The sequence below is a fragment of the Trichosurus vulpecula genome, chromosome 1, assembly GCF_011100635.1.
Source record: "Trichosurus vulpecula isolate mTriVul1 chromosome 1, mTriVul1.pri, whole genome shotgun sequence".
Lineage (NCBI taxonomy): Eukaryota > Metazoa > Chordata > Mammalia > Diprotodontia > Phalangeridae > Trichosurus > Trichosurus vulpecula.
This window is the reverse complement of record NC_050573.1, coordinates 401,979,578-402,005,184: the sequence shown is the minus strand read 5'-3', so window position 1 is coordinate 402,005,184 and position 25,607 is coordinate 401,979,578. Positions and strand designations below refer to the sequence as shown.

The 25,607-nt window shown below is 35.9% G+C and overlaps 1 protein-coding gene across 2 annotated transcripts in view; it reads right to left on the bottom strand.

The window, feature by feature from the left end:
• Positions 1 to 17,674: 17,674 nt before the first annotated feature.
• NIPBL (NIPBL cohesin loading factor) overlaps positions 17,675 to 25,607 on the bottom strand; it is a 275,411-nt gene continuing 267,478 nt past the window's right edge. Inside the window, exons 42-47 of one of the 2 annotated variants that reach the window (XM_036758735.1) lie at positions 24,099 to 24,299; positions 23,193 to 23,339; positions 21,697 to 21,974; positions 20,399 to 20,573; positions 19,536 to 19,721; positions 17,675 to 18,968 (exon numbers count right to left, since the gene is read on the bottom strand). In XM_036758735.1, the coding sequence (XP_036614630.1) occupies positions 18,603 to 18,968; positions 19,536 to 19,721; positions 20,399 to 20,573; positions 21,697 to 21,974; positions 23,193 to 23,339; positions 24,099 to 24,299 (1,353 nt within the window). In that variant the 3' untranslated portion in view covers positions 17,675 to 18,602. Of the gene's footprint in view, positions 18,969 to 19,494; positions 19,722 to 20,398; positions 20,574 to 21,696; positions 21,975 to 23,192; positions 23,340 to 24,098; positions 24,300 to 25,607 lie in introns of both variants that reach the window. The other variant, XM_036758741.1, reaches the window with a different exon arrangement.

Below are 25,607 nucleotides of genomic sequence, written 5' to 3'. Positions count from 1 at the left end.
ATCTTCATTACTTGTGGATATATTTTCTTGCCTTCTATTAGATTTAAGTTGCTCAAGAGAGGAGATTATATCTTTTCCACCCTAGTAGTAGAAATATCAGTAGTAGTATCAGCAGTAGTATCAGTAGTAATATTTGTAGTAGCAGTAATGGTGGTGGTGGTGGTGGTGGTGGTAGAAGCAGCAGTAACAGTAGTATAGTAGTAGTAGTAGTAGTAGTAACGTTTCATAGACATAGCAGAAGAGATTAAAATCATGTGAGAGCAGGATAAGGTGCCTACCTTCCCAGCACAGAGCCTGAGATGCTGAATAACTACCTGCTGAGTGATTAGCCTCCCAGTTCCTTGAGCTGTGCCAAGAATGAGCCTCCTCAGGATGAGCTCACATCTCAATACTTTAAGTCAACCACAAGAAGCAATTACTTCATCCACTTATGCAACAGTTTGTAGACCAACAAATATGAAATAATAATAGCAGGAGAGTGACTTGTCCCAGTACCATTTCTCTTTGAATCCCATCAAAAGAGAGAAGAATGAAACACTTGACATTTATGTAGAAGTCTACGCTTTGCAAAGTACTTTTCATATTCACTATCTTATGAACTCTGTTAGGCAATGCTGCCAGATCTTCATTTTACAGATGTGTAGACTAAGGCTGAGAGTCACACAGCTGGCTACTGAGGTGGGCTTTGAGATCATGCCTTCTTGACTCTAAGTGCAGCACTCTATCCACTGTGCCATGCCCATTGTCCATCCATAGGTTCCCAAAGTGGACGACACTGCCCCCTGTGGGGTGCTGGAATCATCCAGAGGATGTGGTAGTTGCCTCAGGTGCAATCGGAGGGTGTTGAATAAAAATAAGGGGGCAGTGGAAGCATAAGGAAGAAGAAAGAAATTTTGAAAAACAGTTTGTAGGTGGTTCATCTGTTGTGGAACAGAATTAAAGTTGTAGTGATTACATTATTTTCCAAATAAACACATAAAATGCAACTATAATTAATTAGTGGTCAAGTCTGCTGACAGGTCTTAATGAGCAAGTGTTGGCAGGCGAGCATGTCACCCATTGTCAGGAAGTAGAGCCAGGAATATGTGCGTGTAACGATTTGTTGACAATACAATACTATACAGTTACATAATGCAATATTGTGTCATCAAAATTTCAATGCAGGAAAAAACCCACAAATTTACAATAAATTATTGAATTTAAGATGTGTCATTTAAAAAATATTTTATATATTTTTTGAAATGATGCAAATTAAAAAAAAACATTAAAGGGTTAAAGAAAGTAGATTCCCAGGGGGTGCTGAGTAGCTTTTTTTTTTTTTTGAAAAGGGGGTGGTAGACAAATAAGTTTGGGAACTTCTGGTCCATACAAACCAGGCGCAGTGGCCTGTACGTAGCAAATGTTTAATATATGTTCGTTAAATTGTTCACAAATACTTATTTACAAATTAGACAAGTTATCCTGAAATAATTTCCATTTAACAAATGGGGATCCTGAGCCTTGGGTTACAGTAATCATCCAAAACAAACATGGAATCCATAAATGTCATTTTTGAAAGTCAAGTCTCTTGACAGCACTGCTTGAAGGATGACTGTTCAAAATTTCTTCCTAAAGGAAAAACACGTGCAGGTGCCAGTTTGGGTGCCCGGTAAGTACAAAGTACCATTAGGGATCTATCTTTAAGTAGACCTTGCTGTCTCAGGTCCATGAAAAGAATCTACCAGTGTACATGGAACCAAGTTTTCTGGGGGCGGTGAGTTAGATGGCCTAAAATATTCCCTTGGTAAATCAGAATTTAACTATATAACTCTACCCAATCCATTTATTTGTTTGTCAGAGAACAAGAAAAATAAAAACAAAATAAAACAATGGGAGGAAGGTCAGTCAAACCCTTACCTACAATATCCAGAGTTTCAAGAAAAGTCAGAGGAAGGATTAGAATTAGAAGTCCTGTTGCATTGGATTACCAAGGGGGAACCCTATCCACACTCTATGGCCCAGTTTCCTAATTTCCCTGTAAGCTGCAGACAAAAAAGGGGGAAAGAGTTAATACTGCCAAATGACACAATGAATCTCCCCACTGTGTGAATGAAAGGAGACAGAAATCATGGTATGATAATTAGGAAGAGTTAGAGAAATGCTTTTAACAACCTAAAGATTATAATAAGACAATACTTACCCTTTGCTGCTAAAAGCAGGTGATCGATTAGCTGAAGGATATTGTAGTGATTTTTTTTCTTTTATGGTGAAATTTGGATGTAATTCAATTTAGATATACATTTGGTAAGCACCAAGCACTTTTCTAGATTTTAAGGATACAAAGACAAAAAGAAAAAAACAGTATTTGCCCTCAAGGTGCTTACATTTCAGGAGAGTGGGACAATATGTACAGAGAAAAGAAAATACAAAATAAATTAAAAGTAATTTTAAGGGGTGGTGATGATGGAGTAATAACAATTGAGGGAATTGGTTCTCCATCTAGGAAGGCTCTTTTTTTTCATTGATCTTGCTAAAAAGAACTAAAAGTATTCTTGTGAACTGCTTCTGGTCAGGAAAATCTCATGCAATGTCATTGTATCATCAGGGGGGTCTTTTTATCATAGCCTCTAACAGAATGTATTTTCAGCCTTGGTTTTGTCACAACCTAAGGATGGGCACAGGGTTAACTCAAAGGGTTTCCCCAACTTCTTAAAATTTTTTTCTTTGATTTTATTCAACATTCACATAGAACAACAGCAACAAGAAAAACCCAACAAAAAACAAAGGCAAGTATGATGCTGTCAACTGATGTTTTCCACTTGTCAAGTTTCTCAACAGGGTTCAAATGTAAAAGAACATAAAACAAGAAAATTGAAAAAAAAAATCATCTGAATAAATAAACTTCCTAGTTCAATGACGGCCACTAGGATTTACACTGTTTTCTAACTCTTAAGTGATTAGCCACAAACCAGTTAGAGAAGTATTAGATTTTGAAGTAAGAGGTATAGAAAGGGTCAAGGAAAATCCACCTACTAGGTAATTAGGTAGCATAAAGTACTTAAGATAGATCATTACCTTCAAATATCATTAGGTACACAACTGGTCCTTCCTCATTCCTTCAAGGTTACCTTTGCCATGTATGAATAGTGTAGTAGGCGGCCAAGGTCTAGCTTAGTAAAATGTCCTAATTGTGGTCCAAAGAGTAAGGAAACAATGTTAGAAGAAAATTCTTTCATTCTGTAGAGGATTTTTTAATCTAGGAAACTGCAGAAAAAAGATCAGAATTTAAATGAACAAAACCCACTTAGAAATTGGCAAAATAGATTCAAGATGTTCCTATGTCTTATATGTAAAGGCATGGCTGACATTTTATGATGTGAACTTACCCAAGTGAAAGGGAAAACTTCAAATGGGATTTTCAAAAAAATTAACTGTAAAAGAAACACTTCTATAAAGTTTAAAACCAAGCTTATAAAAAGGTTCTCAGGAGTAGTTAAAAATGGCATCTAAAATAATTTTTGAGTTAAAAAAATACAAGATGTGAATTTCTTTTAACTCAATAAATCAAGTCACAATAGTTATGGGCTGTACCCAACACCAGATAGCATTCTGGGATAATGGTGACTCTCTTGGAACTTCGAGAGATGGCTTCCTCTCTCCCCAGCTCCATTCCAATGGGATAACAATACTCCTTTCCACTGTCTAAAGGATTAGTGTAGATTATTCAACCAGAATTTTATGACAAAATTCTCATTCTTCCTGCATTTAAATGGAGTTTACTCACAAAAGCATGGTATAACCATATACAAAGGAAAAGGAAAAAAAAGCCAAGAATATTAAAACACCAAGTATTGGCTAGGTGCTCCTGGTTCCTAGCCAGGCCAACCAGCTCAAAACCCCACTTCCTTGTAGGCAAGGCAAAACCTAGGAATTGAAAGTAAAATAGTTGGCTTCTCAGATTCAGATTTCTCCCTCCCTCAGGAGTCTGGGTTGGGTCTGGATTGCCGCTTTTTTTTTTCTTTTGTTCCGCCTATGCTCCAGTCTCTGTTTGGTTTCGCCTCATGTGTCAGTGGTTTCTTCTGGTTACATTTCCTGCTTCTTACCGAGGTAGATATTCACCAATTGCTCTTGAACCTGTTCATGTCCAAGGGCCTCAGTCCTTTCAAGTAAAGTTTCTGGTGGTGGAAAAATAAGTTGGCTTGTGCTGACAGCCATATTATCTCTCTCCTCTCTGTGTCCTTTCTCCTTGAAAAGTATCGAGGGGCCAGCCTGGGTAACCCCACCAAGAAAATCTTTCCATCACTGCCTCAGTTCTAAAGCTTTGTTGGTAGGTTAATATTTGTCCTCTCTGCCCCAAATCAGCTAGTCACATTTTAAATTTAGGACTTTTTTAAAAAGAGTTTTGAATGAAGCTTTTTCTTGCATTTGTACGGCTCTTATTTTTTGTTATCCAGTTGTTTCATTTGTGTCTGACTCTTTGTGACCCCATTTGAAGTTTCCTTGGCAAAGATCCTGGAATGGTTTGCCATTTCTTTCTCCAGCTCATTTTACAGATGAGGAAACTGAGACAAAGAGGTTTAAGTGACTTGTCCAGGGGTCACATAGCTGGTAAATGTCTGAGATCGGATTTGAACATCAGATGAATCTTCCTGACTCCAGACCTAGCACTCAATGCACTACACAAACAGTATAGGGCAAGGAGAGCACCAGATCTGGAATTAGAGGATTTGGGTTTGAATCCCAGATCTATCACTCAATACTTCTTTAGGACTCAGTTTCCTTATCTGTTAAGAAGGTTGCTAGAGATGACCTTTATATGAACACAATGATATCTTAAGCTCCTTAGGCCTATTTCCTGATCTGTAAGAACAAAGTAAGAGAAAGGAATGGAGTTAGATCCTATTCAAGGTCCCATTTAGCTCTAACATTCTGCAGCTTCTCCCTTATCCTCATTCATGATATACTTATTCTTTCTGGAAACATCTGTAACTAAACAATTGAACTCTGCAAGTGGAGCAGGAGAGGTAAGAGATTGGTGCAAAGTTAAGACCTCCATGGGAGCACCTCATTTTCTGTGCTCTCAAGAATAAGATCTAGAAATACAAGATCTAGAAAAATAAGATCTAGAAAGACTCATTAAATATTCTGGACTTCCTCCCTTCCATCCTTTATAACCCTATGTAGAAGATCCTGGATATATCCCTTGTGGGGGATTCTATGACCTGCACTTGTATTTGCTTTCTAGATTCCAGATTCAAATCTTTGTCTTTCCATGTGCAGGTACCCCTCAGGCCTTTTCCTGGGCCCTCTTCTCTTGACTTCTGGGCATCTATTATTGCCTCTATGTAGATACTTCAATGATTCAAGCCAGATCTCTAGATCCAACTCTTACTACTCTCCTAAGCTCCAGTCTCCCACCACCACCTGTCTTTTGGACATCTCCAGCTGCATGCTCTGCAGATATCCTGAGCTTAACACGTCCAAAATGGGACTTACTACCTTCTCCCCTAAAGTTACCTTTCCTCCAAACTTCTGTATTTCTCATTGAGGGAACCACTATCCTCCCAGTACCCTGAGCTCATAACTTTGCTATCTTTCTTCCCTCTCCTTTACCTCTCATATCCATTTAGTTGCCAAATCCTGTTTATTTTCCCTCCACAACGCCTCTTGCCAATCTCCCTTCTTCCTTAGTCACAAAGCCACCAACCTTTCACTACCTGATCACCTCTGGCTTGAATTACTGCAAAAGTTATCTAATTGGATGTTTGCCTTGAAGTTTCTCTTCTTTTCAATCTCTCCTACACAGTAGCTACCAAAATAAACTTCACAAAACCAGTATGACCATGCCACTTCCTTGCTCATGAACCTTCAGTTTCTCCCTGTTTCTTTTAGGATAAAAAAAACTCCAAGGTTTGACATTTAAGGTATCTCATAATTAGGCTTGAGCACATCTTCCCAGGGTTATTTTACATTATCCTCCTCTTATTCTGTGTGTTCCAGTCACATTGTCCAATTTGCTCTTCCCCAAACTTGGTATTCAATTTCCCATTTCAATGCCCTGAATGTACTCCATTCTCATCTCTACTTCTTAGAATCCCTGGCTTCCTTTAAGGCTTAGTTCAGGGATCAATTCTTCTGGGAAGAGTTTCTTGGTCTCCCTTAGCTGGTCCTTAAATTATCTTGTGTACGTGCATATGTACACCTACTTATTTGTTTATACATTATATTTCCTCTAGTATTATATGAATTTGAATATAAGCAAATTTTTTGTCTTTGCACCCCCAGCACCTGACACAGATCCTTGCTGTAGGTGGCTAATACATGTTTGTTAGGTTGGATTAGCTGTGGATGCATAGAGATCTCATCAACAAAACTCAGATTTTAAATGGTTATGTATAGAAGATGGAAGAGAAGAAAAATACCTAAGAAAGGAGGGATACAAAAGATTTCTATAAAAATTTGCTAAAATCCTAAAGACTAGAATGCTTGAATGGTGGTTGGTGAAGAGTGCTAAGAATGGCAAAGATATTTTAAAAAAGGAATAAGGGGAAAAGGGTCATAAAAAGGACAGAATTCTTGCTTAGGAGGATAGGAAGCTGAGAATGCTGAATTACTCACCCTTTATTTTGCTTCTGTTTCCTCTTTCAAGGAGAATTGCCCTTGGAATGGAAAGGCTGCAATGAAAGATGGTTTGTAGGGTTTGGAAACCCAAATGAAGAGAAAATTCAGGCAGCATCTAGCTGTACTCAACAGTTAAAAGTCACCAAGCCTGGAGAACTCTATTCTAGAGGACTGAGATAACTGAAAAATGCTAAACCTCTGGTGAGCTTTAGAGACCCTGGAGAAAGGCCCTAGCTCTGTTCCTCACAGATGAAGCCTTTCTCCAAAAATGCCCTCCCTAATAACTGCTCTGTATTTACTGTCCTTATGTTTATTCTGTCTTTAATGTATACATACTTACACATATATTTTTGTTGTGTCCTTGAGAGAAGGGATTATTTCGTTCATTGCACACAACACAACAACTGGGAAATATGTGCTACCTAACACATGCTTGCTGATTAACAGCTGTCAGATGCGCTGGTGCCAAAAAACCAGGCAGTTTTAGTAAGAGCAGGGCATGCTATCCCTAAACAATGGGAGTGCAAACACCAGGGGACGCATGTAGGATAGCTGAGATTCACCCGATGCTGAGATACACACCTGGTACGTGAGCCACGGGATAAAGGTTGCCCTAATTTTCAAAAAAGAAAATAAAGTAGTATCTTTAAACTATGTATTGATGAGCAGATTCCTGGGGAAATTCTGTAATACAATATCAATGAGATAATATGTGAGAAATTAGAAAGTGGGATCCCCCAAACCAGCATGGTTTCACTCAGAATGGGCCACAGGTGACAAAGCCCTTCCTTTTATTTACAGGGTACCTGTAGCTAGGGTGACAGAGTTAAATTTCGACACAGCACTTGACAAAGATGCATATATTACCCTTGTGGGTAATATGGGAAGATGTCGTTTAGACGATAGTAGTGTCAGGTAGATTTGGAACTGCTTGAATGATGATGATCCCTCCAAGAGAGGGAGAGCTCTCATGTACTTTCTCAAACATGAGATCAATTCTTGATCCTGTGCTGTTAGATATTTTTTCTCAAGAAAGAGCTTGGATAAAGTGATAGAAGTGTGGAGGACAGCTAACAGATTAGATAACAGGAGGTCAGGTCCAAAAGATCTAGAAAAACTGACCGGCTGGAATGATGAGTGGAACTGAATAAAGTGAAATTTAGTAGGGATGAAGGTCGAGTTCTACAGAGAATGGGGGAACAGTGGCTTCCCCTGGCAAGAAAAAAGATCTAGGGGTCTAAGTGAACTGCAGTCTCAGTATGTATCAAACTGTCATCTAGTCAAAAAGGTTGATACTATCCTAGGCTGCATTAAAAGAGACCTAATTTCCACAATGACGGAGGTTTTACTCCTTTGCCTTGGTCAATTCACACTTCTACTAAACACTGGACAATCTGGAAAATCTTCCTAACATTGACAGCTTTCCAAAAGGAGAATAGGTTTCTCTTCACTGAAAATTTTCAAGCAAAGAGTTAGATGACCAAGGTTGGGAACATTACACAGTAGATTCTTTTTTAGGTATGGGTTAGACCCAATGATTGTGAGAATACTTTCCTATATTGTGACACTTACATCTGTTTCTGAAGTCACAAGCTTTAAGAGAAAGTCTTTTTATTCCCTATGTTTGTGCCCTGAAAGCTTTCCATGTTAATGAAGGGCAATGATGTTTTAGAGTCTCTTGGCTGGTGAGAACATTACAGATATACAGCATGTTGGCCCACATACAAATTTCTGTACCAAACCAAGGGTACAGTAGACATTAAGATTATTAGCTTCCTCATTTTACAGTGATACATTAATGAAAAGTTGCAGGAAAATCAGAATTTTGACCCTAAATGATTGAGTTGGCAATGCTTTCTTTAGATGCTCTGATGGAGCAAGATGCATACGATAAATCCTTTTCAAGTAAGACAATCACACCTAAACTTATCTGCTTTGTAAATATGGATGTTATTATCTAACTTTCTGAAAGCAGAGCAGATTGAATCTAGGGGAGGCTTCTTGTGGCCTGAAAGGGTAAATTCTCTATCAGCAAATGGACAAGCTTTGCATCCTGCTCATAGTAGCCCGATCCATTGATTAATAAATTCAGTGAGGCATAAAGAAGTTATGTGATTTCTCTATGAAAGCATCTGGAAAAGAGGATCTGGGTTTCCTGACTTCCCAGCTGGCAATAACAATGGATTGAGTTTCAAGGTATCCAATAATTAAACTATACCACACTGCATAAAGATCAGAGAAGATTAGAGCTGGATTGTGATCTTAGAAATCATCTTGTTCAGCTCTAGAACTATACAGATGAAAAAGCTGATGTCCAGAGGAAGGAATGACTTCCCCAAGATCATTCACATTCCTAATTAGTGGAGTAACAGGAATTATAGATGAAGCTTCCTGGGGCCTGGTCTAATGTTCTTTTCATGATACTACATTGAGTTTTCTACTTTAAAAAATATACATAATTTCTGTTACAAGAGATTTGGAAGGTGTAACCAGAATGGCCTTAGTTTTATTTGAGTGATTCAATTTATCTCAGTGAGCTTTACTAGGTGCTAAGCCCCAGGCCCAAACCCCATTAGGTGTTAACATAATCCATGTGGATGTGAACCTCCCAGGGTCCTAAGGGGAGGGGCCAACTCAAGAACCAATCACCAGAGCTTGAGCTCTGGTGATTCAGATGATGTTTGATGTCTGAGGCCCTATAAGAAGGGAGGAAAGAGCCATTTGTGTGGGGCTCCCGAGATGGTGTTGATGAGGAGACTCCGGGCAGCTGTAGCTAAGGAGCCCTCCAGCTTGTAAACCCGGATGTGGAGATATTGTTGAACTCTGGTAACTATGTGTTAGGATTGAATCAGACAAAGTCTGTTGATGTTTGTAATTTGTTTGCATTTTGTTTTGAAGTTCATGGTGCTGGTTTTTTCCCCTGAACTGAATGCTGAATTAAAAGTAAGCTTGTCAACCCCTCCACCTTGCTTTCCTTAATTAAGCAGATCAAAAGAACCCCTGTGCTGTTGGCAGCTTTCTGGGTGCTGGCTGTGGGTGAATCTTATACCCCCACAGAATCTGCTACCCAGATTGTTAAAACAGAAGGGCAAGGTCAGTAGGTGGTAAGGCACTGCAGATATACATATACAGACAACCGATGCCTATGTAACCTCCCAGAGACACATTTACCTTCTACTTATAATAAAATTAAGCTTATTATGACTCATCTGCTATACTATGAATATTGTACATACATGCAAATTTAATAAATGGTAGCAATACTTTACTATGTGGAGAGTATTCTTCTTTCTTACCTGAAGAGAAGGGATACATACCATTTCTGGTAAGAAAAGGGGGACTTCTGACAGAAGATTAAGCTAAGGTAAAAATTTCACAGTTCTGAGTGAGTAGAGAGATTCTTTCTAGCATAAATACATTATTCTGGCACAATTGTTTATATGAACAATAATACTTAAACAAAATATTAAGTTCAGAACAAGGGTAATGTGAATTATATTCACACCTACATACATGAACCATTCTCCTTATTATCTATGCTTATTCCCCTCTCTTCTTTAAGCAAAGATTACATAATAATAGAACACATTTATATGAAGAACAAATACAAAAACCAAATTTATATAAAGGATAAATTAGGGATTACCTACTTTACGGATTCTTTGCTTTATAAAGGGATTCCTGATCAGATTCCTTGAACTATTGAGCTCTCCTAGTTTAAGTGACCCAATTGATGAAATCATAATTTATGCAGATTTCAAAAACCTATCACTCTCTGTGAGACACATGAGTTTCTTGGTTTCACTTGTCCTGATTGGCCCACGGCAAAGAAAACTAAGTCAATTGATACTTACCTAGTTGTTTGATTCCTTCTTTGCTCACCTACCAACAGCTGGATTGATCCATGTTTAGGATCTTGTATTCTCGGTGTAACCAGAACTGGAGAAGAAATCCTGAAAACTGCAAATGATTGATACACAGAAGCTCTGAAAAAAATCCTTCCACTAAATCTGGAGCCATTGCTTGTGACCTCCCAATTCAGTTTCTGCAAGATGGCTTCTGTGTCTGTTGCTTCTATACATAACTCCAAAGCATTTATTTCGGAAATAAATAGTACCCACTTCAACATCCTGCTCGAAAAAAATATCAGGTCTGAAAATTGTACTAGGTAAAAGTCCAGGCCCACCATTGTTCTCAGAAGTGTGAGGTCAGGATGAAAACAAGGCAAGATGAAGGCACTGGACTGATGATTTCTAACAGAGCCTTGAGTTCTATTTTGTATGGTCCTATGAGAACATCCCTGAGAATTAACTCTGGTGAAAATTACTTTTTGACCAATAAGATCATTTGGACAGTAACCATACAAATGAGTAAAGCCTCAAAGAACAATTTCATCTCACTGGTACTGAACAAATACTATGAAGATATGCCAACCAACCAGCTTAGTTTTTAAAATAAATAGGCAGGTTTGGCTGGAAGGTCTCTAACTCTAAAATTCTTTGCTAAATGTAGTATGAGACTGAACCTAGTCTATCATTTGACTTTTCGGTAGCTCTGATTTTTGAATGTTTCTTCTTACGTTTAACCTGAATCTGGCCCTCTACACCTTCTGCTCATTGGTGTCAAGGGAAGAATCAGAGGAAACAGAACAAGTCTAATCCCTGTTACACAAAAGGCTTCAAATATTCAAAGACAGCTGTCATGCTCGGTTGGATTCTTCTCTTTACTATGCTAAACATCTCCAGTTCTCCCAATCAATCCTCATTTGTGTAGCATAATGGATAAAATGCTGGATTTGGAGTCAGGATGACCTGGGTTTGAATACTGCCTCAGCCACTTGCTAGCCTTGTGACCCTCACCAAGACACCAATCTCTTTTAGCTTTAGTTACATTATCTGTAAAATAGAAATAAAAAGCAGCACCTACCTCACAGGGTTGTTGTGTGGACTAAACCAGTATGTACATATGATATCTTGTAAACAAATCTTAACAAACCAGAGCAATGTCAGCTATTACTATATGGAGTGATCCCCAGGCCCAATGTCATCTTGGTCAGTCTCTTCTAGTCAATCTCCATCTTATCAATGTCTTTCCTAAAATGTTATTCAAGACTAAACACAATATTTTAGATATGGTGTGACCAGGCAGAGTACAACCTCCCTAAGTCCTGGGCTAGTGCCTCTTAATGCAGCCTAAGAACACATTACCTTTTATGGCTGCCACATCATATGGTTGACCTATAATGAGCTTGCCTTCCACCAACACCCCCAAATCCTTTTTACACAAACAACTGTGCAGCCAAGCCTCCCCAGTACTCAAGGCCACAATACACTGTAAGAGAAGATAAACACCTGAATAAGCAAGCTGTAATAATGTCATGCAGAGAAGAGGGATCAATGAGTCTGCTGCTTCAAATATCCACCTAAGCTGAAACCCTTGGGTTCATGAGAGGACTATGTAAAATCATTTGGAGAATAAGTGGGAAATTATATAACTGTGGGAGGTATCAATATGATTTCTCCTTTCAAAAGCACTAGAAAATTCTGAAGGGTAATATCAGTAGGGATATTACATGGGTATTACATTACATTGGAGACTTGAGAAACTGTAACCCACCTATAGTCATGATAATAGTTTTGAAGACTAAATATACGCATTATTTTAGTAACAGGATGTTAGAGTTAGGAGCTCAGAGCCTAGCCAGTCAAGGCACCTCATTTTGCAGATTTTGGACGCAGTTAATTGTTTTACTTACCCATATTAATGGAAGGGAGTAGTGGTACAAATAATCCCAAACAACGGATAATCCAAACACAGTTTGGTGTTGTAGTATCATTCCTTCAGATTAATTTTCTTAGTTGTGTTTCAATTAGGCTAATAATGACTTTCGTTCCTTAAGCACATATATAGAAGTCAAGAAGCTCAGGTAAAGCTAAAAAAAGCTAGAACAGGATTTAAAATTTAGACAAAAGATTTGACTAAATAATTCCACAACAGAACCAATGCATTCGATACAGAAAAAAAATGATCTTAAAGTGGTTCACACAGTACTGAAGCAAGTTAGGTAACCATCTCACCTTGAATGTACTCTAGGGAAAAGATTTTCTCAGATGATAAGGGCACTCAGTGCTATTTTACACATCTTCTCATAACAAACCCTGGAGACAGGTGGTGTTATTTCCATTTTACAGATAAGAAAACTAAGGCTAACAAATATCAGGTGGCTCACCCAGTGTCACATGGCTACTAATGTTGGAGGTAGAATTTGAGCTCAGGCTGTAACCTTATAAAGATTACACCAGAAATAAACTGTGTTGTAGTCAACGAAAGGGCCTGATGAAGATAGTCAGAAGCTCTACCCCAGGCAAGTCCTTTACCCTCTGGGCTTCAGCTCCCTCATCTATAAAATTAGGGGTCTGGCACATGCTTAGCGTTTGTTTTTTTAAAAATTTGATTTGACTTCTAGCCGGACAGTCCAGCTATAAACTTTATGATTAGAATTTAAAACTCTATAGGCTGAATATTTATTCAAAAAATTTTTTTTTATTGAACTCTTCCTTTTCCTCTAGCATCTAAGAGCATCTAAAGGTATCTTATTCAACACATAATTAATGTCAGAAATTAATTGAAACTAAATCAGTTTTGGCCAATACCTAAAGTAGCATGCCTACCTATAACCAAGATTCCTGGAAAAGAATCGTCTTTTTTTTCAAGGAGGTGATATTTTGAAAGCTGGGTACAATGGAATTTCTACATTCTACCATGAGGCAGTGTGGTGTTAGTGGAAAGAACCTTGAATCTGTAATCAGAGGACCTGGATCCAAATGCTGGTTCTGTCTCTATCTCTGCTTGTAAGTACATATAGGCAAAACCCCATTAAAACAAGTAATATGACTGTAAGTTTAAATCTCTCTATACAACAAAATGATAGCTTAGCTTACAGTTCACTTGTTTTAAGGAAAGTAACTTAGACTCTTGAAGATTATTATTGTCACTTTTTTTTTTTTTGGCACAGGGATTGGGAAAGGTATGTCCAGATCTGTGAATTCATTGGTACAGGGATTTGCTGGTGAGTAACCTCAATCAATGCAGATCAACCCCTATTTGCAATTAATAATCTTAGAAAGTAGCTTGGGGCTCCAAGAGGTTAAATGACTTGTCCAGAGTTACAGAATGTGTCAGAGACTTGAACCCAGTTTTGACTCTGAGACCAGCTTTCTAATCGTGATGCTATGCTGTTTCTCAAATCTCATGAGGGTGGTGGTAGTAACCCATAGACAAAATGTTGGAGAACTTGGATGGTTAAGAACTGAAAGCATATAAAAGTTCAGTTCTTATTCCAATCCTTAATCTCCAACTAGCTGCTGGACACGGATGTTCCAGTGTCTCCTCAAATTCACAACTCATAACTCCCAACTGGTCGTGACCTCTTTAGTTCATCTTTACCATTTCCCCCAAATATCTAGGCTCAAAGATCTGGACTGACCTGACTCCTAATAGGACAATTCTTCCTTTGAAAGGTCTCTTGAGGACATTCTCTGCTCTCCTATATTGTCACCACCACCATCATCTAACCCCTTACTTTACTGCACTAATTTTATTCGTCAAATCATTTCCAATTTTTTCTCTTTCCACTAAATTTCACAAACCATAGCCATTTTATTAATTCTAAGACATTGCTGTCGTGATTTCATTCCCCTATTAAAAAACCTTCAATGGTCCATATGGTATTAAAATCGAAATGTCTTATATCCAAAGCCCTTGCCTTATAGGCCATATTGTGGTAATATGTACCTAATTATGTACAACTTACCTTCCCAATTGGACTGTAAAAATCCTGTAGCTAGGGACCAAGTCTTGCTATCCCATGCAGATCTGCAATTGCCCCAAACTGATAAATATACTTTATATTAATACATCTATCTTAGGAATGAAGGCATTAACAAGTGTTAAAGGCAGAAAATCTTATTAAACAAATCCCAAGAGGGAGCCTCAATTTCAGTAATGTTCAGTAGTTTTTATGTTAAATCACTTTTTTGAATTTGTATTAGTGACAACTTAGGAAGCAAAGTTAAATATTGTCATTCATTATTAGAATGTGCCCATCTTAATATTGGTGCTGCCTGCAGATGAGGTAAAGGACTAGAGGATCATAGGATTTATAGTGGAGCTAGAAGGGAATCTGGAAATCACTTAGCCAGCTCCCTCACTTTACAGATGAGGAAACTGAAAACCAGCAAAGTTAAGGGATTTTCCCAAGGACATCTAGGCAGTAAAAGTAGCAGAGCTGGAATCCCAATCCACAGCTTCTGACTGCAAACGCAGGGAATCTTTTGGGTTACATTATGCTTGATTTCATTTTGCCAAAAAATTTTAAAGTGTTATGCAAATTTAAAACCAAATACTTTGAAACTAGGAGTTTTTCTGATGTTTTAAACCTAAGACTAACTTTTCAATTAGAACTGAATTTCACATGTGAACCTATCTTTCTCTTTTGAAGAGTTCTTTCTGGTTGAGTTTTAGTTAATATAGAAAGCACTATTTGTCTCACGTGAAAAGGCTCTAATATCAACATTATGTACATTTGTAATTAATTCAGAGAATAACGCTAAGCAACATTCTCAAGTTATATTTTATTTAAGATCAATTGCTTTCCAAGGTATTGGGCTTTTAAGATGTAGTGAGATGTGTAGTGTGTGCAGTGAAATTACTCATTCAAAAAAAACGAAGAGGTTAGATAACAAGCTGATTCCAATTTGAAGTGCTAGTCAATGTCTGGTGTGGTATAGCTTCAGTTTGAGGAATTAGGTGAATATCATCCATATCAAGCCCAGTAGCCATGGAAATTAAATGTTTTATTATAACAACCACTTTAGTAATCTATTTCATGTTTCCATTAAATGGTGAAAATAGATCAACAGGATAAGAATTATAGTATCAATGATAATCTAGGTATCAATAATTTTATTTCTTAAATTTTCATATAATCCAAATTAAGACAATCTATTACGGCTGATGGAAAAAAAGAGCGGTTAGCCAGGGGACGTGCCAAATAGCAAAAAATTTCAGAAACTTTCAGGAACAAAGAGCCCAGCTGATCACGTTTTTGTCCAGTAACAATCAAGTTAGCAATGTTTTTACTTGTAATTAAAATTTATTACCATTTCTAGTGCATGTTCTGGTGGGTTTTATGTTTTCATATAGAGCCTTTTTCTTTAAAATCATAATCGGTAGCACCTATGTGACCATAACAATGGTTCTGGGTAAGAGCATAATTTCTAGGATTTACAAATAGTAAAGTGGTTTGTGAGATGACATAAAACACCAACAGAATACACCTGGAAACAGCAAGAATTTAATTTCCAAGCTAGAGTGTTGCTATGTTTTAAACACACTTTCTCATAAAACATATTAATAATAAGTCTTTACTTACCTGTATATGACAGACTCTGAACATCAGCCATGACGTATGCATGATAGACCTGTTGCCATCTCAAACAAATAGGCAGAATAAGGTGTATAGTACCCTGTACTGGAATCTCATTTTTTTTTTTAAAGAAAAAGATCTTTTTTTGGCCAAGCATACTGTTGCTTTTAAATACATCCTCAGGTATTGTTTCTTGTAAACTCACTTTAACTTTTAAAATGTGTTGATAGAGGAACAATAAAGCAGAGAGATTAAAATCAGAATGCTAAAATATGAATCTGATAAACCGTCTCAATCAATGAAACAGTTAAATCCAAAGATGTACTAGGATGGCATTGCGACAAGATTATGTCATACCTAGTAAATTCTATGTTACTAACACTAATATAACATGGTAACCTAACAAATAAGGTTCCACAATCAAGACGGAATTTTCAGTTTTTCAGTTGTTTAAGGGGTTTTGACTTCTGGTATTTTAAAGAAATTTTGAGGTCTAAAATTTTCTGAGTTTCACAGTTGGACAAATGGTAGATTATGTTCTATTCAATTTCTATGCTGAAAGTTATACTATTTCACGAATTCTTAACTTCCAAGAGTAAAATTCTCAATGGAAGCCTCATACAAAGCAACTTATTTTCTCTATACCTAGAACTCCTGTGAAGGACAACACTGTGTGGAAGTCATGGTCATGACGAATGTCTGAAGTTTGGTATGACTGTGAAAACAATATTGAGAATAAAGGTCACAATTAGCCAGTAGGCAACTGGCAGGACTGCAGCAATTTTCTTTTAAAACACCATTCCAGGTGCCCATTTCCTAATCTCTGTTCTTCACAGAGCACTTCGAATATATATTAAAGACAAAAAAAAATCTAATTTTGCCCCCAAACAAATTATTATAAAACGGAAAAGACAACAACATGAACAACTAGGGAAGCAAAACGTTTCCTTAGAGAAAATGTTCAACAAAGAATTCCACATAGGAATTAAATCCTGAGTTACCATTTCAGTTTAATAGGTTTGTACAAAAAAAAAAGTGTTTTGCAATAGCATTACTATTCCTCACAAACTGAATAATATAATTTTGTTCGCTGGTTTCTTAAAACCGAGCATTCCACAAGTTAAATGTGTTTTAAAAATCAGGTTTATTTATTTGTAAGTGCACCTGTTTTAGCGAATTAAACTTGAAATATCACTTTGTTTTTTGTAAAAATTACTTATTCCCCACAGATTTTCAAACATTAGTAGCTCTTGCCACTTGGGTCACTACTGAAATCAACCCGTCAAGCACTTCTGTTTTTCCCAGCTAGACAAAAGAAGTCTGTGTTGACATATATGGATACAGATAAGTGCTCCTAAAAGATTTATGATACAACTTTAAAGTAGAAAATAAAAAAAACCATTTCAATTAGTAAAAAATATTATAATATACAAATAGCATTAAAAATCATTTGTGAAAAAGGTAGTATAATTACCAAATTTCATACCCATCTCAATCCTCAGATTACTTCTGAAATAAACCTCTACAATTTTAACCAAGAGAAATGCTGGTTACCCAAAATAGAGAGATTGCTAAGTTTTCCCAAAGTTTAAACTATCAAAATTATCATTTTGACATCATTAGAAAGAAATCGAAGCATACAAGGAATAAACTATAGTTTCTTTTTATATCAAAATGTACTCTTGAAAATGTGTTTGGCACAGTGCTAAATCATATATAGTTAATACTAAAGATCGCAGGATACAATAAAACCCTGGAGTTAACTGTGTATACACCCTTTTACGGGAGAAAAATAAAGATACCAATTATTCAGAAGTCAGTCAGCCTATACAAACTGTATAAACAATATTTTATGTCTTGCTTTGAAAACCACTGATAATAGTAAAATTTACATAAAAGACTGCAAAATAATATAAATGGATTTAAACATATCTTTACAATAAGAAATTCAAATGGAAACAGACAAGTAACAAAGAGAAGTAAAAAAATTTATTGCAGTATTTGTTCCACCAGATTGCCTGGGGATCCCTTTTCTTGTATTATTTCAGGGTGACCTAATACATCAAAATCTACATTTACAAAAACTCCTCCTGCAGATAGGTCATAGATACTGCATGCTTTTTTTTTTTCAACAGAATAAATTATATATCCAGGGGAATCTGCCATTTTACAGCCTGGAAAAAACAATGCTTCCCTGGAAACTGGGCTAAGCTAAAGAAAGCCATCCGCTGCTAGGTTAAACTCCAAGAACACTTTATTAAGAACATTAACAGACTAATTTCCAACATTCACTTGTTTATTTTATTAAACAGAAAGTTTTTTTTCAAGATATAAACAATTTTTGTTAAACTATAATACAGTGGGAGTAAAAATGAACTGAGAAGTTTCTGCTGCACAACAGCGAAGGAAGCTCCCACAAAAATGTTTACCAAACATTTCCTTCTTATTTCCTGCGTCCCAGGTTCCATTCTTACTCTTCATAAAACTGATTTTTTTTTTTGCCAGAATGTTGATATTTCAAGTTTCTCTGCCTTTCATTTAAAATTCCTGTAATTTGGCTGCATGTACAAATTCATTAGCTGGAAGTCCCATCCTTGGCGGCATACAGCGATCGTAAAGTCTGAACAACTTTATTAGTCAGCTTATTAGCACTCGTTAGAGCAATTTTTTTGTAAATAATGTCTGACTCTTTAATAGTGTCTACCCAAGGCACCAGTTTGCGACCATCACGGCGTTTAGCCTCAGTCCAGGAGCCGCTGTAGGAGCCTGCCATCCACTGAACACTGAAGCCACTGCTGGTTTTCTGTACTACTCTCGCAATTTGTGGTCGATCTTTGTACTTTGGACAGCAAATAGCGATGACATCCATGACATCAACACTTTCATTCATCTGTGCTGCCAATTCTGTAGAGTCTGAATTTCGTTTTGACCTTCTCAATGACTAAAACATTGGGGGGGAAAAAAGACCAAGTGTTACACAAAGAACTTTAGTGAAATTATTGCTTTTATTGCTTTTAATCCCTTGACGCCGGGAGTTGGGATTTCCCAGCATACTTCCATTGCCGGCAATGAGACGCACCGTGACCGCCAGCGCCAAGGGGTTAACACTTGTAAAACCACATACTCTTAATTTGTACCCGTCTTTACTCTTATTGATATATAAAATATATATATATGTATATATATACACATAAACCATAAAGCTACATAAAAACCTGGCAACAATAAAAAGGATAACATATACAATACATTCCAAAGGAAAATTAATAACCCTTTATAACTGGGTAAGTCTTATATTCTGTTTTTTCTTTTTTATTGTCTTTTCTATTAAACTTTCTACAAAAGGATGTATAAATGGTTAAGTAGAGAATATCTATCTACAAAATGCTTTCCCTTGTGGATTACATTACTTTGTGTACATTTAGTATAATAGACTGACATGTATAAGCACATAAAAATCATTTTACGTAATACGCTGCGAAATACGTTGACTCCTCCTCCGCCTCACCCCTGAAGTGCCTCCTCCTCTATCCTCCCCATCACTTTCATCATCTTCTGTCTCAGCTGCATTATTTTTAGGGCTGCCTCCTCCAAGCAGTGAGGTAATTGCTTTGTTCCGGGCATTTGTGCTAGCTGACACCTCCCCTTCTTCTTCTTCTTCATCAGGATCCAAATGTTCCATGAGGAGCTTGAACTATAAAAAATAAACGTATTTCACAACTTCAGTCAGAATAAGTACTTCAAAACACTAAGTATCTAGTACTGGCTAAATAGTGGTATGTGATTAAGACACCTTGTCAATATCATAGTGTAACTACCAATTCAAGTAAAACTTTGGGAGCATCCCTCCTTCCTCATTTGATATCACATTTTTACCACCTAAAAGATAAATATGAATATTGTTGACAGAATGATTTTTTAAAATGACTTGTCTAAAATAAACATAGTTAAAATGCTCTGAAAGAAATGTACATTATACTTCTGGAGAGTTAAAATAATTTTATTATTTGAAAAACAATGCAGATGGCATCCTTGTTGAAATAAGAATAAACTATTTTTAATGGGCTTCATATTTGATTTCCTGTTTTATATAAAGAAGTTACATTACAAAGGGTGATTTCAAGTTGAAAGTTAACCATTAGGACTCATTTAAGAGGTAAAGAACTAAAATATCACACAAAATTAATGAAATATTTTAAAGCAGTCTTTAAAGAGGTATTTTATTTTAATTCTTAATGTACAAATAAAGATTTCATGTACAAGCCACTATATTTTATACTAATATTTAAAAAAGTAATTTCACTAAAAATACATAATATCATACAGAATACTTGTGAAAAAAGGAACATATTTTGTAGTTTTGTTACTCACATCTAGATATTGTTTAACTATACTCCTCTTCACGTCTTCTGTAATTTTGGAATTAGACATATCACTCCGTAGGAAATCTAAGGTTTGTTTAGGATGAAAATGGATTCCTGTTTTTCGGTTTATCGCTTTATCATATACTTTTGCAGATTCAGATGGAGAATACTTCTGAATTTTACTGTTTTCAGAAAACAAAAACCCAACATTTGATTTTTACAATTTGAAGCATTGACATTTACACTAACCCATCTACAATTAACCCAATTTCAACCAATAAAATGAAATGTGCCACTTGGAGGAGCATCTGAATTTAGTACATTTTATAAGGTATCTAGGGCTTTAAAATAACTTGCTTCAAAGAGATTTTTAGATCCCTTGATTTTTCAAATAATAAAAAAAAAAACATTATCTAAGAAGCCACGCTGCACATTTCAGAAATTAGGATAGGGTAAGAAAGTAAAACTTGTATCTAGAAACATGGTCTGCAGAGCGGCATAAATTTAATTCCCCAAAAGCCTGTGTATTATATTGTACTGTATTTCTCAAAGAACTAAAGAAGATATTAACAATATCTCATTCTATTTAAAGAACAGGGTCATCTATGAAATCAAGATGGCCATGTGAATAATGTAGTACAGAAAAGAAAGCAGTCTTTGGGGCTTGAATATAATGAGATAGTATTTTGTACTATAAGAAGACTTATATGAACTGAAGCAGACTGAAATGAGCAGAACTAGGAGAAAAATATACATAATGCTACAATAATTAAGCTAAAAAACACTACGAGGAAACAGAATTTTGAGTAATTATAATGACCAGTACTGGCCTTGTAGAACAGATGAAAAACACACCTTCATCCTTTCAGATAGAGTAAGGAAGAACTAGAAAAACAGAGAAAGCAGAAATGGAAAACCGCTTACCCTTCAAGGAGTACTGATATTCCTCTGATTTTATAAGAATTTGCACATTTTCTAACTCTGTCTCAGAAGAGAGTCCAAAATTTATATAAAGTGAAGAGCAGTGAGATTTATATGAAGTTAGCTTGGAGGAAGTCTATAGACATTCTTAGTGTACATCTACTTTTAAGGCTATGTACATAATGTTTTAAAGAGAGCTAATAAAGGATTTAAGAGAGATTAGAAAGTTAGTAGTAACCTTTCATTTTGACTGTACCTTTCTACCATCATTGCATGCAAAAGAATACTTGCAATGTGAAGATGAGAACACAATCAAAGCTTAGCTCCTTATTCCTTTAAAGCTATTTGAGTGAGAGTCTTCTGTCACTATTTCTTTATCCTTACCTATCAGAGAATCCACAAAGGTTCTTTAAATGTTGTTTTAACATCAGAAGTAATAAAATACCCTGGGACACATTTGCAAACTCAATTAAAGGACTTGAATTGTCTGGTAAACATTTCATCACAGCATTTATGTCATCTTCTTCATCTGAATCTGAATCAGAGTCAACTCGTTTACGTGACTTTCGAGGTTTGGAAACCTCTTCTTCACTATCACTTCCGGATGCACTTTCCCGGTTTGGTGAAGGTTTCTTCTCTTTCCTCTTGTCTTTCACCATAGACTGAAAGAAAGATGAAATTGGCTCATCTGAGAACTACAAAGATAAATATGGGCTTCATCTGACAGGATATAATATTCCCTAAAATTTTTCTATAACAGGTTTCTGTACATCAAATCCTACTGATACACAGATTTTCATCATAAAAATGAAGACAAGTACCCCTAGAAAAAAATTAACCTCAAGACAAAATAAAATCACAGGGCAATAAATTTTTTGAAGTCACTTATTTTCTGTGACGATATAACAAAAATATGAAAATAAATTATAAAATTTAAATTCTGTATCAAGAATTATTGTTTTGCACAATATCTTAGGGGATCTAAAAGAAGAAAAATAATTACAATAATTAATGTAAGCTGAACTAGGCAGCAAAGTCACCTAATTTTAATCAGTTCTTCTTCTTTTCAAGTATCCTACAATAGGATAACATACAACTTTGATCAGATCCTGATGAACCTATCAAGCTTATATAAATAGGTTGGCCTAAGCTAAAAAAGAAGGCAGAAATACAATACAGAATTTTACCGAATTAAAGCCTGGGAATAGATGAAGGTTGGGGAAAATGAATCTACAAATACATGTAAATAGCAAATGAACCAGGGAGCACATATACTATAAAATATGGTTAAAGGATTTGGAGAATTCTTTAAAGCTAGTTCTCCCTAATTTAGAAATTTGGTGAATTAAAAATCTGTATACACTAAAATATTACCCAAGGAGAAAATACCATTCGTATCTTTCAATTAATTATTTATTCAATGGCAAATTTTACTCTCAGTTCAATAGCAGGCACTTTTACAATTAAACTATACAAGATCACAAAGAATATATATTACACATTAACGGGACTCTTAAACAGTGCTAGTATCAATAGATAAATTTTAGATAGTGGTGAATGGTGATTTTACTTTGGATAGTGGTGAATGGTGATTTTACTGTATGTACAAAGAGCCTATAGAACACCCAAGGTCAGTGCTTAAAGTAAGAGAGGAAGTGGGATGGTTTTTAAAAAAATCAGAGATGAGTTATTTTTCGGCCTTCTTGAAAAGAAATGGCATTTTGCTAACTTTCTCCCATTCAAGGACTGCCAAGGGTTTCGTGCTGACTTAAGAGTTTATGTATCTGTCAAAGAAATAAAAATAAACATTGAGAAGCAAAACACTGAAACACATGTTTTTGTTTTAATAGATGCATTAAGGGTTACCATGTGTAACTTACCTCCTTAAATGACTGTAGGAGGTTACTGCCAGAAACAGAGAGCGTAATATCTATATGATGCATTATAAACAATGGTTCTTCCTGTGTCTGGTAAGGGAAACAGGCTAGATTGTCTGCTATATACAAGAGCATATTCACTTCTGTTTTCTGTAAATTAAAAGGGCAAAAAAATAAACAATTTGTGTATTCATATTCTCAACATGAAATGCAAAAACAGATATCAACGCCTAGTGCATGGTCTTCCCATCTAAATAAAAAAGAAACTTTTCCTTCCACCCTTGGCACCACCCATGAACTGGGTTCATATTTTTCTTTTCCTGTCATGCAGTTTCTCTTCTGAGGAGGACAGTCTGCCTTCCTGGGGAAAGGGGTGAGCATGGAAACCATACCCAAGACTCTTCAGCAGCCCACCAGGGTCCAACCAGTCTTTCTCCCTTTAGTCAACCTTCTGTCTTCTCTCCTCAAGTGCTCAAGCTGCTGAACTCCCCAAACCTTCTTAATGCCTGGCCCCACCACATCCCAGCTTGCCTTCCTTCACTGCCTGCATTTGCACAACTGGGCATTTTGCATCCCTCCTTCGATCTGTCTCTATCAACTTTAAATACCACAGAATTTCAGAGTTGAAGGGACCTATGCAGCCATCTAATCCAAACATATCTGAAAAGGAATCCCCACTCTAACAAACAGTGATTACTAAAAAATTAATTGGTAAGCATTATATACTAAGATAAACTACACTTTAGTTATACTAAATTTTCATACTTTAATTTTTATTCAGTGTAATTTTTTAATCTGCAAATATTTAGAAAAATTAAGAAAGTAGACATTAAATATTTTCATTGTATACCAGAAGGTAAAATTTAACATCACAGAACACTTAATTAAGAAAAAGTTTTTTATGCTTACTGCTGTGTCATCAAAGAGATTGAGTAAAGCAATTAGAAAGGCTCGTCTGTGTTGGCGATTTCCTCGGATCATGGAGTAAAGATGTGAACACAAAGCACTAGAGGATTCATCTTGTCTGAAACCCCTTACGGCATCTTTTGGGGATGTGTTGATTGCTTGTTGAACTTGGTAAGACATCTTCATACCAGCCACAGCTTTCATCTGAAATTATAAAATCTTCATTTTTATCATTGAAATAAAAAAAGGAAAACAAGAATAAAAGGGCACTATATCCTGAAATACATTTTGAGTCTTACTTCATCATCTGGTCCTTATTTCATAGTACGAGCATCTTAGAAGAGAATTTTGCAAAATGTCAATTTGTTGTTCTCAATTTTAAGTGAAAACTCTTACCAGATCTCAATACCCATTTTTTTTTTAAATCCAAAGACTATTTCCAATTATAAAACAACTGAAAATTAGGTCATAGCATTTTAAGGAAGGGATCACATTATTTTAGAGCTTTAAGTGACTTTGGTCACATAATTTGTTATCCTAATTTTAGAGATCAGGGCCAGGGAGGTCAACAGATTGGCTGAGGGAGGTCAACAGATTGGCTGAAACTCACAAAGAGCTAGTTAGTAGAAGAACTAAAACTCAGAACTCTTGTTTTCTGACTTAATGCTCGTTCTACTATCATAAAAAGCCTTCATATTAACAGGAGGAATTAAAAATTCTATGAAATTAATTTGGTCAGGAGAATGAGTTTAGGAATGGATATTCATAACCTTGGAGTCTTCATTTGCCAAACTTACTGAGCAACAACCATTCTGCATTAGTTATTATATATTTATTACAATACATTTTCCATTGGTGAATATGTAGAATTCCCCTTGCCTTGTTAGATTCTAAGTTCCATGAAGACAGGAATCATCTTTTTATTTGGGGTTTAGTAGGGTGTCTTGCACAAAGTAGGTGCTTAAAAGGTTGCTGAATGAAGGCATACATGTAGTATTAGTATTTAGCAACTGTTATTTGAAATTATTTATCATTATTAAGGCTCATACAGTTCTGAAGTCCAGCTAATAATTTTAAAAGGTTGAGAAAATCTAGATTTTAAGATATGAATGACCTAATAGTACTGACAATAGTAAATAGTTTTTTTAAACAAATATTAAATTTTCACAGAAAAATTTATGGGAGTGTTTTTGCTAAAAATACACAATACAAGGCCAGAATTTTAGATGTAGAAGAAGCTTTAAAGTTCAGTTCCAGAGAGGTTATGATTAACTTTAAGATTATACACCTAATTAATGGAGGCAGAGCTTAAACTAGAACTCAGATCTCTTAAGTTCCCTATCTAATTCTTCCTTTTGTATCATACTGCTACATACTGCATACTCCATTTAAATAATTTATTTTAAATTAGAACTTTACTCTAGAAATAAACTTGGTGCACATGAATTAAACAGTCACACATTTAGAAAAATAAATTTAAAGACACATTAAAAAATTTTTTTAAATGAATTG